The 14,703-nt window shown below is 42.5% G+C and overlaps 1 protein-coding gene across 1 annotated transcript in view; it reads right to left on the reverse strand.

The window, feature by feature from the left end:
- Positions 1-7,757: 7,757 nt before the first annotated feature.
- MEIS1 (Meis homeobox 1) overlaps positions 7,758-14,703 on the reverse strand; it is a 16,896-nt gene continuing 9,950 nt past the window's right edge. Inside the window, exon 6 of the mRNA XM_042458091.1 lies at positions 7,758-7,946. Within this exon, the coding sequence (XP_042314025.1) occupies positions 7,758-7,946 (189 nt within the window). The remainder of the gene's footprint in view (positions 7,947-14,703) is intronic.

The raw sequence follows: 14,703 nt of genomic DNA on the forward strand, positions 1-14,703 counted from the left end.
AGGAGAGGAGGAGAGGAGGAGACACTGATACCACATGACTACCAGTATCACAACTGCTGTGCCAGTGACAGTTAGCACCTGAAAACTAGTGTGATTGTCAGCTTATTGCAGAATTTCCCTCAACAATGAAAAGGGACACTCTAGCCACAATTCAGAAACACAGAAGCTACAGGTCAGAGGTGCCATCATGCAATAAGTATCACCAAAGGTGCTTTGTCTCAACTGTAATTATGGTTTAAAGCTGTGTGTAGTAATCTTAGTAGTCCTGTTTTACCTACAACATTGTGGTTGTGGTGGTGGTGTGCCTTAAAGTCATTTCTGACATGTGGTGACCCTAAGGCATATCCTCCAATATTTCACAGATAGAAACCAAGAGATATGTGGCTGATCATACATTAAAGTGCCAGAAATAATGAATGAGGAAAAAGACACAAGCTAGGAGAATGTGAAGTCAACGCTAGGAGAGTTTGTAGCAGTCTGCTTTTCCCTGAGCCTCCTGGAAAGAGAAAGGTTCCTCCTGTTTTCTTTCCCCTGCTGAGTTAAATGAGTGCAAGCTGCTTTTGCACGTTGAACTCAGTTTGCAGCAACTGATGTAAACTGAAGACAAAAGGGAAATGTAGGACAAAGGGGGAAAGAGAAACCAGGACTTTTTACAACCAGCTGAAAAAGTGCAACAACACGGGATTGTCGTCAATAGAAAGTGCCCTTGACAAATCGGGACAGCTGGAGGGTATGCTACAATTTATTTGGTGCTTGTCACCTGAGTTCACAGTTAGGAGTGGTAATATGTACAGTTCCATAAGAAAACCAAAGAATATAATCATATACGTAATCTGTTTTGAGATGGAAAGAAAGGTGGGTAATCAGAAAACAGATTTTTAAAAGGAAGCTATGTAGCATTACCATGGGCTGGAAGGTTATATAAAGTTACAAAACAACACTGGAAAATAAGTGCAGTTAACAGTTCCAGATGTATGGTTATGTACTCATGAACTGTACTCTGGTTTGTTGTAAAAATATGATCACTGGCCTCCAATGTTTTTGTTTATTCTTCTTGTGATTTATCAGAAATACAAAGCAGTACTTGGCATGTGATAGCAAGACCCTGGAGCTCCTTGCAACACATCACCTCCTCCTGGAGCAAAAGATTTCAGCATTGTTCCTTTGAATCCATCAAATAATTTCAAAGGAGTACATATTAACATGTCCAGCGTAGAGGCTATCTATAAACCCAACTGTAGTTTTTCCAATCCCCCCCCCTCTTAAAATACATCCCAGCTAAACAACAGCAACAGCAACATGATTAGAATCAGACCAAATACTTCTACAAGATGTTCTATTTTTGGTACCTCTCCTCCTATAAATTGGCAAAAATCTATAAAACAAGAAAAGAGTTGTGTTGGAAGTGCCAAAACATAAAAGGTACTTTTTTCCATTGTTGGTGGGTGTGTAGCAAAGCCAAACTATTCTGGAATATGGTAAATAATTTAATTAATGGAATAATGGGTACAAATCTGAAACCTGAACTATACTTGGGTATATTAGGAGATGAGGTCCAAAAAGAGGAGGAGAGAATCATTTTCTATATGATATCGTTAGCTCAGATTTGCTTCGCCCATAACTGGAAATACGAACACCCACCATCAAAAGAAGACTGGTAACTGAAACTCTATGAGGGTATGGGTATGGACATTCTAACACATGCTTTGAGAAACGATCTCGATACAAAAATACTGTACCAATGGAGAAAAGTGATTACGTTTTTTGAATTGGAATGGGGCAAAACAGCAGTTATTAAATATTATTCAGTATGAACTCAAGGTTCTTCTCCATAAAGGTCAGTGGTTCCCAACCTTTCTAATGCTGCGACCCTTTAATACAGTTCCTCATGTTGTGGCGACCCCCAACCATACAATTATTTTCATTGCTACATGCAAATATGTGTTTTCCGATGGTCTTAGGCGACCCCTGTGAAAAGGTCATTCAACCCCCAAAGGGGTCCCGACCCACAGGTTGGGAACCACTGGTAAAGGTGGATCTAAGATACCTCCAGAAAGTTAGATCCAACTGAGGAAACTAAATGTTTCTGTTTTTTGTAAATAAGATAGCCATAAATTGACAAATCTTAGACAAAGCTGGTAGGTAGGAAGTTGGTGTGTAAGGTAGAGATGGAAGAATGAAAGTTTTAATTAGGAAACACGGAAAAGAGATTACAGAACTATATGCTAGTGAGGCTAGTGAAAATAGATAGAGAAGGTTGGTATGGTGTAAATATGTAATGCTGATTGTTTGTATGTAAGCTTATTTGTTTCTCTTTTTTTTGGTTGCATTTATGTTTTTTTTAGTTTGTTGATTGTATTTTTGTCTTTTTCAATAAAGAAAAATTTAAAAAAAAAAAGAATAAAACCAAATAGTACACAGTTCGGTCACTGGTGACCTGGCATCAGTTCACTAAGAGTTAAATGGGAAGAAACTGGCAGAGTGACAGATGTATATATTTCTATATTCATATTGAAATGAGCCTACCAATAGTCTTTAGCCTATCAGCAAACCTGCCATTAGGAAAGAAAGTTGAATCAATTTATGTCACTTTAAAAAATACATGTAGTATATTTCCTTTATGGTACCACTCCCGTTAATTCTTGTTTAGCTGTGCAAATACTAGTCTGTCCTTGAGGTCGGTAAAATGTCAAAAAAGAACGATTGCCAATCGAATTTAGATTACTCTTTGCTGAATGCACATTTTACATTCAGAACATTTTTCCCCCAGCTCGTTGTGAATTTTCCTACTTCTATGGGCTTGTTCCCCCTATGAAATACCAGCGAATAGCCCTTTGGTGTGTGTAACTGAACCTTGTTCCCATTTGAAACCGGTTTCCTGTCACCAATCTGATCCAATTCTGTTGTGATTGAGGCCAAAGCAAAGGCAAAAAACCTGGTGTTTCCAGAGAGTACTTTGAAAGAGGTTCTTTCAGAAGAATCAATTGGACGCGAGTTCATACGTGGGAAAAACACAGATCCGAATCAATTCATTCTGAAGGGGCGAGGTCAAATGGCAGAGGGGTGTTATCTCCCCCATCAGTCTTTGACAGATCCACCATTCGCCCCCCCTCTCATGGCTGCCCATTGTATTTGTTTTTTAAATGAATGAATGCTATGAATGAATGAATGAATTAGTAGAACAAATATTTTGATTGATTGGTTTTGCTCTTTTTGCAAATGCATGTAGTTGCTATAAGCAATCAAAACGACATTTCAACTGAATTATTTAAAAAAAAATAAGGATTTCTGTATGCTTGGAGCTCAGGCAATCCATAGCCTGGCAGGGGCTGGCGGGACCCCTGGGTGTCCCCTCGCCTTCCCATGCTGGATCGAGCCCATGGGTCCTCATTTCCAGATATGCCTTCCATCAGCCCCCCCCCCCCCGCCGCATAGTGCTCTTGTAAGTCTGGGCTGCTGCTATGTTACTAATGATTGACATTGTATTTTGACGTGGGCAACTAGTGGGGGCACTTACAGCTCGTGGGCAATTTCATGGTGGTAGGTAGGGGGAGGGAACACTTTCATCGTGGGAAACAAGCGGACCCTTGGACTCAAATTCCCAAGCGCCGGTGAGAAATCAAATTTAGTTCGATTTTATACTGCAAGTCGGAATACCCCTATATATACAAAATCACCTAGTGATTTTAGCGATCACCTCAAATTTCTTCTTTTGATGTCTACATCCATTTTTAATCTTTGGATCATGGGCCCTGTCATGCTAATCTGTGGAATTATCTAGTAGTCCATTGGTAGTGCCAATCTTGTGCCACTTGCAGAAAACCCATTTTTTTTCTAACTGAAAACGTGTTTATTGAGAATATATTTTTTCACCTGTGAAAGGTATTTTCACATACTATTGTTAAGAGTACCATCAAATATACCTTAATGCTAGGTTTTATTTGAAATCCTTGTGCTGATGCAGTGGCTTTTCCGACATTGTTGGACTCCGAAGGATTGGGTTTCTCCCTTCCAATTCCATTCACAAAAGTCTTTCTATTGAGTGGAATCTCCAATGGAAAGTAGCCATCATTTCTCTCTCCAGTCACGTTTGATAGCCAAAAAGTCTAATATATAACTTATATATTGAGTTGTTATTCCTGCAGAGGCCATTCAGTGAACTGTCCATCTACTCCTAGATTTAACTTTTTGTTTCCTTCCTTTTTTCATAAACCTGTCTTGCCCTGGGAAGTGATCCTGCTCTCAAAAAGGAACGTCATCTTATAAACCAAATTATAGGAACATGAATGGAACTACTATAGTGTTATTCTAGCACAATACCTGCTCCAAAAAGAGGAATGCGGAACAGATGTGTGGTTCATCTTTATTCATAATGGGTTCTTACATCATGCTCTTTGAGAATGTATTCCCTTAAACAAGTGGTCTTTTCTACCTTGTATGTCAAGAAAAAGAACAAGATGGTGAGTAAACCTAAAGTATTCAATTGTGCCAAAATTCCCAGATAATCAAGAAACCTACAACTGTTCTGATGCAGCTGAGGGTCTTTGCCGCTTCTATTGAGGCAGGTGGACCCAACGCAATGCTGTTCAAATGCAACAGGAGATGTAATGTTTTTTTTTTAAAACATTGCACTAGCCAAGTGAAAAAAAAAAAAATACAGCCGTTTCGGAGTGGATTTGCAGCCAATAACCAAAGCGGCTCTTATGCTGCAATATATATCAGATTTCCTCCTAGCGATGCATAGTTGTGTCACCCGTGATGCGAAGTCATGATTTATTAACCTACTAAAAGCATGTAACTGACTTGCTTATAATAAACTGGTTCGTAAAATATTAAAACATAAAAACAGCAGCTTTAGTGGAATGCCACACAAGGGTTTTCTAAATTTTTTACGCTAACTCATCCCACAAAAAGAGAACACGGGCGGAAGAATCACCCCTTTTGATTATCCGATGGTAAATAGGGAGGTCTTGAATGTGTATGCTTTGATGTAGTAAGCACCAAGGAAGGCAGCCCCGGACCTGACATAACTGCCCTTTAAAGCCTTTGATGATGAAATCGCGGATTCAATGCTTTAATTAGCTGAGAACCACCGAAGTCCTCTATACTTGAATCACTTTTGGAGAAATGTTCCTACTAATTATCTAGGTCTCTCTAGATCAATGGTTCCAAACTTTTGTTCCTCGCTGTTTTTGACTTCTCACTCCCAAAAATTCCAGTTGTTGGCCCACATGACTGGGGGCTTCTGGGATCTGAAGTACAAAATATTAGAGGACTAAAGGTTAGGAATCACTGCCTAGATGCGTTCCCAAACCATCCCACCATTCTTAGACAACCCCTAGCTAACAGTGAGGGATGTTGGTATAGTTGCAGTCCAGCAACATCTGGAAGGTCACACATTCCTTACTATTGGTCCCTCTGATATATAATTCATCTTCAGTGCAGCAGATGTACTGAAAGGCCACACCGACAAGGATAATACAATAATCCCTGCTGCTGCAGATATTCTGGAGTGTGATTGTGTGGAAAAAGCACAATGAGACATTGGAGTGGACTCTTCGTTTGTTACTCAACTGAACTTCTTTTTTTTGATCGAAGTTTCATGGGTCTAAAACCCAGTGGTTAGTTCCGGTTGGATTAAACCCCGACACTAATTAGAAAATTGACAAGTCAAGGACAAGTAATTTATGTTGATTCATGGATCAATTATAGTGGCAGTAAACTATTCCTTTGCTCTTCATGGAAACAATGTAGGTTCAAGATTCATTTTGATTCAGGTGATCATGAAGATAATAAAAGCAAAGGGCATATTATTAGTATCCCCCTATTCCATGTTATAAACAAAAGCTTTCTTTGCTGACCAAACTCAAATATGAGACCAGACACAAGAGAACTGGGATCTAAAATGGGCAAACTTTATTAACTCCACTTATTTAAACTTATTTCTTCGAGAAATGCAAAAAACCAGCGGGGGCGAACCTTGTGTAGGAACAGCTGGCAGATGGTCTTGCTCAAAGACCCCATTCCCCCAGCTTCCAAAGGGCGAAAACACTGTGACCAAGGGCCCTCATACTTTTTGGTTGCTCCGGCCGGCATCCGGAAAGGCCCCAACCCAAGACTCCCCCCCTTAACTCGCAGACTAACGGAGGTTTTAAATCTCAAGCCCGCCCCAAGCAAAGTCTCTTCCCTTCACGTTTACTCGCACGACACCCTAAACGTGATTTCCAGAGGACCTAGCCTTCACCTTTATGGAGGCGTTGCCGCGAGGTGTTCCACCAAAAAGGCTTTATCGACCCCCGCCTAATGCGCTGCGAACCTATGTATTTGTGTATTCTCTATCATCTACATTTCGCAATTTGTCATTTATATTTTGTTTTCTCTCTCCTTACCCAACAGTGTGGGGTAGGCAAAAAACCCTTGGAAGGGGAGGAAAATTCCTACCCGGCCCCGAGTCGACCAAATTACATTTCACACTGATGTCGAGGGCGGGAGCGGTGGCCAGCGTTTGAAGCCAAGTGAGAGGGTTGGGTAGGAAGCCTAAGCAGGTAAACCCCCGCCCCCTCCTCTCCCACAGCCTAGCAGAGCATGCTGTTTTCTTTAACATTGCTTGGTCTCTACCTGAGAGGCCAGCATAAAACTCCTCCCCAGCCCAAATGGTCGGGGGAGAGAGAAGCATGCTGACCAAACTCATTAATTAATGGGTACCAGACCAAGGAGCAACGGGATATAAAAATGGCCACCTTTATTTAACTCAAACTTATTTAAACTTATTTCTTCGAGAACTGCAAAAACCAGGTTGGAGAACCTTGTGCTAGGAACAGCTGGCAGATGGTGCTCCAATACCAATCACCAGCTTCCAAAGGGCGAAAAACACCTGTGCCCAAGGATCCATATTGGTTGCTACCCGGCCGGGCATCCGAAGGCCAGGCCCAACCCAGACTCCCCACTTAACTCGCCAGCTTAAGTGAGGGTTTAAATCTCAAGCCAGCCCAAGCAAGTCTATTTCCCTTCACGTTTACTCGCAAGACCTAAACGTGATTTCCAGAGTACCTAGCTTCCACCCTTTTTAGGAGGGTGCCGAGTGTTCACCAAAACGTCTATCTCCCCCGCCTATGCCACAGATAAGGGGCAAGCGTTTGCTTAGCCCCTATCACCACAGGCTGGCCAACCCAGCCAAAACCCCTGCATGCAGATCTCGAAGAAGAAAGAAAGAGCTGGTTCCCCACTTCAACAACGTGGATGCTCTCCTCAGTACTCAGTAGAACTTCAGGCTTAAGCATACATTATATCATCCGTGAACCAGGTCAAACCCAGTCCTCAATTTAAGCTTTGTAGATCTTACGTTGGCCCTTTTACAGGCCCTAAGTAAAGGCGGGGAGAACCTTCCACGCCCCAAACTTTATGCTTGGCCGCATCGCCAACTCTAAAAAAGCATAACAAAATGCCATCTCTCCATGAAGCACCGCTGTATGAGTGGCTTGACAAACAAGGGCCTGCCCTGAACAAAACCAAATCATTGCTCCACAATGTATCTGCAAAACAAGAGGGGGAGCCAGGAAAAGAGAAAACCTGCCTTCACAAAGACGGAGCCAGTGACACAAGGACACATTTTTTTCCATCATCAATGGCCATTATTGATAGCCCCAGCGGCCTCCCCTAAAATGGCACTTTCCTGGCTTGGCGGGCAACCCCCTGAACACAATGATGTTGTACGTAGATCCCACACAAGGTGTCTCCTCCACAGGGCATACTGCATATTAGCCAAAAAGACAGTAGCACCGTGCCACCACAGACCACGTTTTCTTTCCATCAAAAATGGCCTTATTGATAGCCCCGCTGGCTTCCAATGGCACCTCTGGCTTGGGGGGCCGATGACCACACCAGAACACCATGACTGGTGTCCAACAGATCCACACAGGTTTCTCAATCACAGGGTTTTGTCTGATCTGAAACAGATCATAAAAAAAACCATCAATAAGTAGAGGTCGCAAACATGACTCGACCTGGCTTCATCGATGATCCTCGCATTATCTCGTTGATGTACGCCCAAGGCAGCCACTGTAGAGAGCCCCTATACAAAAAGGAGCAGTTGTTCAAATACAACTCGTTAAGACATATAAACAATTTATCTTCTTGCTGGCAATGAACAAACGGAACTGGTGAATTGGCTAGCCATCCAAATAGCCATAACCAAAGGGCCAGGCTATGACCTTACACTGTAGGAATTGTCTAAAGCTCTCACCGGACAGAAGCAATTTTCACTGACTGATCAGTAATTGTCGCACCTGTTCATTTGTTTGCCCGGGTTTTGATTTGGAGGAAGGATTACAAAGGACAAATTCGACTGCTCGGATAGAGTAACATTTTGAAATAACAGGTCCTCAGTATTGGAGAGAAATCTTGTCTTTGAAGTACCATAGCTCGCCTATCCCTCAGCATCGCCAAAAAAGGCATTTTAGGGCGGTGCAGGAAAAGCAGGCTTATAAGAGGAAGTGGATCGAAAACATGGCAAATATACAACAGAGAGCCCCTTTCAAACTTGGGTGACAGCGGCTGGATGGGGGACGTAGTGATGATAGATTCCCCTGTACCATCATTCAGTAGTTATGTATCCTCAAACATCTTGAAGTACCCTGTGTAGCCAACAGGTTATTAGCCGGAAAAGACTGTTCTGTCTCGCCCACAATGTTATCCTTTCTAATGTAAGGACACAAAAAACGTAAAGAAAATGTATAACAGACACAGGTACCGGTCAGCAAACTGAGCCTTTTTGGACTTGTATAACTTCATTGGCCGCCCCCAAACACAGTTTTTTGATGTCCAGGCAGTCAATGAAACAAATCCCAAGCCAGAAACTAATTTTCCCTGCCAAGCTTCCATTATGTCCGTTAGCATCAGGACGTTCGCGAGATCTGCCACCTCTGGTGTCGAGAATCTGCCACCTCTGGAGGCTAGTGGCCTTGAATCGCTCCATCTGCATACAAGAAATAGACTCCAGGAATCTCATTATCCATTCCCGGGAGGCTGCGACAGAAATGTATGCGGACAAGCAATGCAATGTTGAATGCACATTAACTCAGACTTTATGTGATCTAGCGTCCGTGAACTCCACTACTTGCTACAACCACCATGTTGTCACACCAGAGTGCCAACTCGCTGTCCATAAATGTACGACAACTAAAACGGGGAACAATGCAGAATGTTAAGCTAAAGTTCATATCTGCTTCAATACATTGCACAGGCCACTGTGGGCCATACCATATTTTCAAAAAGTGGACTAGAAAGCATATTGAACCTGTATTATCAGAAAATATGGAAAAACTGGGCATGCTCGCTCTTACCCTCTCTCTCGAATGGTTTTATTTCTAGCACTGAACTATCTACAAATAGTCAAATGGTGGATCGTTTGCTTAACCTTTGTCCTATGGTAAGGGGTGGAAATCCCACCAAAGGCATCACAGAGGACTTCTTAAGAAGGCCCTACCTGGGGCACAACCCTAAAGTCGAAAATTAACGTGGCCAATGAGCTCTTGAAATTCCCTTAGTGTTGCCTTTCTACGGGAAGCAACGCCAGTTGACCCCCTACCAGCCATTATTGCGTTCTAACCGTATCTATATTTACTAGGAAGGGTAAGCCTATTTGGCATGCGCCCTCTCCTCTGTCTTAATTTGGTGAGAAAGAACCCCCACTCTCCAAGCTAATGTTTCAAAACAATTGTAGGTAATTGGAGACACTGTCTCCAGAGCTAGATGCCCCATGAACTAGGACATCATCTAACTAATGTAATAACCCCTTTTTAAGCCCAATTTAGCTTAAACACCCACCAATTTCAAAAAATGTGCTAAAAATTTGACAAAATGAACAAGACATTCAGCACCACATAGAAAGTGTCCGACTCCATATAAAAATTGTACCACCACAACTAAAAACTAACAATCAAATTTCCGGGTGAACTGGCACACGGAGTAAAAGCTGAATATCAATTTTGCTAACACTGCTTCAATCCGTATTGCTGACTTCCTCATGCGAAGTGCCACAGAGATATATTTACAGCAGCCAATTGGTTGTGGAATGGCATCCTTAACACAGTTCTCTTGTGAAAAGAAAGATGATTTGTCAAGCGGAATTTCCCCAGTGTCTTTTAAGGAAAAAACCTAAATCCCATGGAAAGCACCCCAACGGTCTGGAACAGGATGTTCCTGGAAGAGTCCCATCAACTATCTTCTGAACTTCCTTGATTATCATATATACAAGTCTCCATTTTGCCTAACTAATTATAAGTTAGGAGCCAGAAAGGGGGACGAAATATCACAAAAACGGGGATCCTTCAAACCATAGTAAAAACCTTTTAACAAGGAACAATGCAGGCCTGTTCTGATGGGATACGTTTCAGCTATCTGATGTAGTGTTTTTTCTTGAGGGTATCAGCATCTAATGAGCTAGGTCCTTTTGTAGTTATTAGGTGCTTTTGGGGGCTTGTCTCTGTAGTATTGGTTCTTTCCTAAGTCCCCTTTGTACTACCTGTTATTTTGATGTTTTTTGGTTGTTATTTATTTCTTATGTTATTACAGGATTCATTCCCTATTTCTTTTATATCTACTTATATTGGCATTCATGCTTAACCACATGGCTTTCGGTTTACAGCCACTGTGAGCCAAACTCCCAGAATACCAGTTATGTTGTTGGCTTGTGGTCCTTGAACATGACAGGAAGACAAAATAGGGTTTTCTGTACAGATTGTCCACCTATACAAGCACTACCCTTGTGTAGGCCTAGCAGAAGGGGAAGATGGCACTTCTGTAGTCAATGGCGTCCCAGGTATTGGGTTAGGCGTGATACAGCCGCAATCTGACCTGGACCCCGTGGTCAAGGACCAGTGATGAAAGAAACAACTGTTTGCTCACGTCCTTCACCTGGTGGAAAGGTCTGAATACCTTACATCAACTGTATTGCTGACCTCTGGGAAGCCCTCCTGACACATGGACTGCGAAGAAACCCTCATTTGGGCTTTTGTTGTAATGCCTCAAGGAGTAAAGTGAAGATAGAGCGCAACCTGTGTTAAATAATCTCTTTTTTTCCAACATTACAGCTGACCTATGCCCATGAAGATGCATTTGGAACATATCACCCTCTAAATTCCAAGCCTGCAACTGGATACGCCCTGAATCCCAATGCTATCTTTATCACAATCCTTCTTTGGGGGCCAGGGCCCTCTCCCTCTCTTCCTTTCTTTGGAGCTATTAGAAATTACCTTTACCTGAGTAAAGATATTTTCCTCTTCTAAGGATGTGCTCCCAAAAAAACAAGTCCCTACTGAAACAAACCAACTTGCATTGCATATAATATATCACCCATCCCAACATAATGACTGTATCTGTTTGTGTCACCACGCCATCCTTGTATTTAAGGTGGACTCCCTCTCCAAATATTCATCCATACTGGACCCGCTTAGCATAAAAATAATTTGAAAATGGCTGATTAATGCTTGACATGTGGAACTGGGGTCCCCTGAAATGTATGACACCCCTTGTGAAGCACAGCATCCCTCAACAAGGCTGACAATGTGACAATAATAAATGCGTGGGAAACAGATAATCATAATAAAAATGGCTGCCACATGCTCAGTAATGATGGGGTAGCCAGCACGAAATGCTGTTCAAATGGACATTTAAGCACCAAGACGCCCCTCTGCGTTTATTGGCACAGATCCTCCCAAAAAATGTCCAGGCCAACGGCTTCGCATTGAACCTTTTTATTCCAAAAGTGGACTGATTAGGATTGTTATGGCAGTCGTGTCCCTCTATCGTTGTTTGGACACCCGCACGAGCCGCACCTCCCAAAAAAGTCTGGGAATGCAGCTCTATTTAAATTGGCTGCCAAACAAAAGGCTTATGAGCCTCAACCACTCAGCAAGGGAGGGTATAGCCCAGCAACTGTGAATGCTGTTTAGAATGAATTAAACACCCGCTTCGCATGCAAATTTTCTTCCCACATGACTGATTAGATGTTGTTATTGCCAAACTAGGGCCCCCTGGCGTGCATAGCAACCCTCACTCACCACCGCCCCTCTCCAGAAGAAGGCTGCAACTGCAGCTATCATAAAATGCTGCAATTAGGAACCTGGCTGCACACTTACAGCAGCAAGGGAGGCAGCCAGCCTGAATAACCTTCACTGCTCTTGTTTTTATGCAACACTCCCCTCCAAAAACCATCTGGCAACCCCTTGCCATGCCAAATTTTTTTCGTTAAAATAGACTCAGATGAGTATTGCCACTTCTTTCCTCTGAATCTAGCCTGCCGCCATTTGGTTTCAATGCCGTCACCCCAAATACTAACCAGGCAGAACCACGCTTCGCTCCCCAAAATCAGACCATCTAGTCCTTTAGGTATCATGGAATACGGTCTGATTCGGATTGTTAGTAAATTGGGGCCCTCTGCCTGGAAGGACACTCCTCACTGAGCCCCGGCCTTCTTCCAAACAGCAAAGCAGCTAATAAAATGCTGCCAAGCCTCAAAACCAATGGCTGCTACTGAAACTATTAAAACCAAAGGTAAGAGGCACAGAACTTGAAGGGGATATTCTATTATTCCCCTCAGAGGTCCCCACTGAGGCCTCAAGCAGGACCCAAAACCCCTTTCCAGCCCCCATTCATAACTTACCTCAGAGTCTCTGCTCCTGCCAGCTTCCCACATCAGCAGCTGCTTCCCTGCGGCTTATCCTGAATCAGCTGCTTTTCAGGCCATTTTCCAAGTCCACCAAAGATGCTGGGCAGGACAGGCATATCTGAGCTCTTTCCTGCTCCAGCGTTTTATTGAAGCCAAGTGAGAGAGTTTGGGTAGGGAAAGCTCAAGCAGGCTAACACCCCACCCTCCTCTCCCAACAGCCAGCAGAGCATGCTGTTCCTTTAACATGCTTTCTCTACTCGAGGCCAAGCACAAATCTCTCCCCAGCCAAATGGTCGGGTGAGACGCAATCTTGTTGTTATTTTCATACTAAACAACGGTAATATGAAATCTCCACCTACACAGACACTCATCTTTCGCCTCCCTTGTGATCACCCAAAATCTTCTGCAATAAATCCCCAACACAGGCCAATTTAGTGATATGTATATCATTCTACCACTGTCGCAGCATTCCTTTGTTGCTAATGCTGAAACAGCAAACATTGTGTTGTCAGTTGACATCAGGGGAAAAAACCTTAGTTCAATACCAAGGAAACCCTCAAAACCTCTTGCCTAAAAAGGACCCCGTTTTTCAATCTATTCATATATTGCTCCCTTTTGATATGGTCAGCAGTTTTGTTTCAGCAATGGCCTACTCCCAGCCAGATAAAACAACACTATGCTATATTGTATAGTGCAATTGATTCCTATTTTTCATTAAAATGCCCACTCTATTGGGGAGCAAAGGGCCCAGCAGAGAAAGGATACATTTTGTGGAAGGGCCACATCTATTTCATTCCCCCCCATTTATTCGGTTTTCATTCTACAAGAAACTGTATGATCTTTTTTTAACCTTCCCTGATTTGTAACACACCAGTTCTTTCAATGCTTCAGTGAGCGTGCTTCATTTTACTTATTTCATTTTTTTACGCCCTGCAGCTCAGGCATATGGCGTTATCAGAGCTACTTAATCTTCAGAGAAATAATGTTTCACTGTACGAGCTTATTTTAAAAACAGAGTTGTAACACTGCTACATTGAAATGTAGCAGATATCAAATGAGGATTCCCATATGTGCCCTCACATTATTGCTTGCTCGAGAACAAATGCAAATACTGATTAAAAACCATGATGATGGGATCTGAATAGGAATAGGAAATGCCCTGAACTATTGACTTCAAAATTTCACTTTCCTCCGTAGGCACTTGACCTCCCTTCTACAAGACAAAAATGATTGTAGCAGCTGCCTTGGCTTCCCATTTTCTTTGGTTGTTGGCCAGGCTGTGCTGACGCCGAAGCTGAGCCTCTTGATGTATGAAAAAGGAAATTTAAACAACATAGAATTCATTTTTGGTCTTTAACCCTTCTTCCACCCCACACTGGACTCTGTCCTGACGGGCCCTTTCCTCCTCCATCCTCTTAATAAACATCTGAAAAGAATTGCCAGAACATTTCAACAGACTCATTTCACGGTGTTCACATGCAATGGTTTGTACTAGAAGGGATTTATATACTTAAACCCATGGGAGGACAAGGATTCTGAATTTCTTGCACTTTTAGTTTTTTGATGACATTCCTAATGGGCATGCAGATTCCAATCTCTTTTTCAGGTAACCAAACTCGGGACTTCTTTTTCCGCGTTTTCTGGCCTACTGAGAAAGAGAACTTCCGATCCGGGGCACTTTTGTTGACAAACTAATACACATAGTGTTTGTTCAATATTGTCCATCAGTATTTATTCTTTTTGTCTGGAAAATTATTAAAAAATACTATCTTCCTTCTTCTTACCTACCCCCCCCTTATCTGCAATGCCTATGGCTTCATGCTGCTCTGTCAGTTTAAACAGCCTGGTAGGCATCCAACAGTCTTTATCATGGCCATATAGCCTGCCAGTACATGGGGGGATCCATGGTTCATACAGTCCCTAAGGCTAAATGGCAGAGAGGACCAAAAATCTATGTGTGAAAGCGGGAATGAAGAAATAGTTATCAGCGGACTACATTTATCATGTATTGTTGTGAATGTTGTTATTTTAGAACC

The sequence above is a fragment of the Sceloporus undulatus genome, chromosome 1 (assembly GCF_019175285.1).
Source record: "Sceloporus undulatus isolate JIND9_A2432 ecotype Alabama chromosome 1, SceUnd_v1.1, whole genome shotgun sequence".
Classification (NCBI taxonomy): domain Eukaryota; kingdom Metazoa; phylum Chordata; class Lepidosauria; order Squamata; family Phrynosomatidae; genus Sceloporus; species Sceloporus undulatus.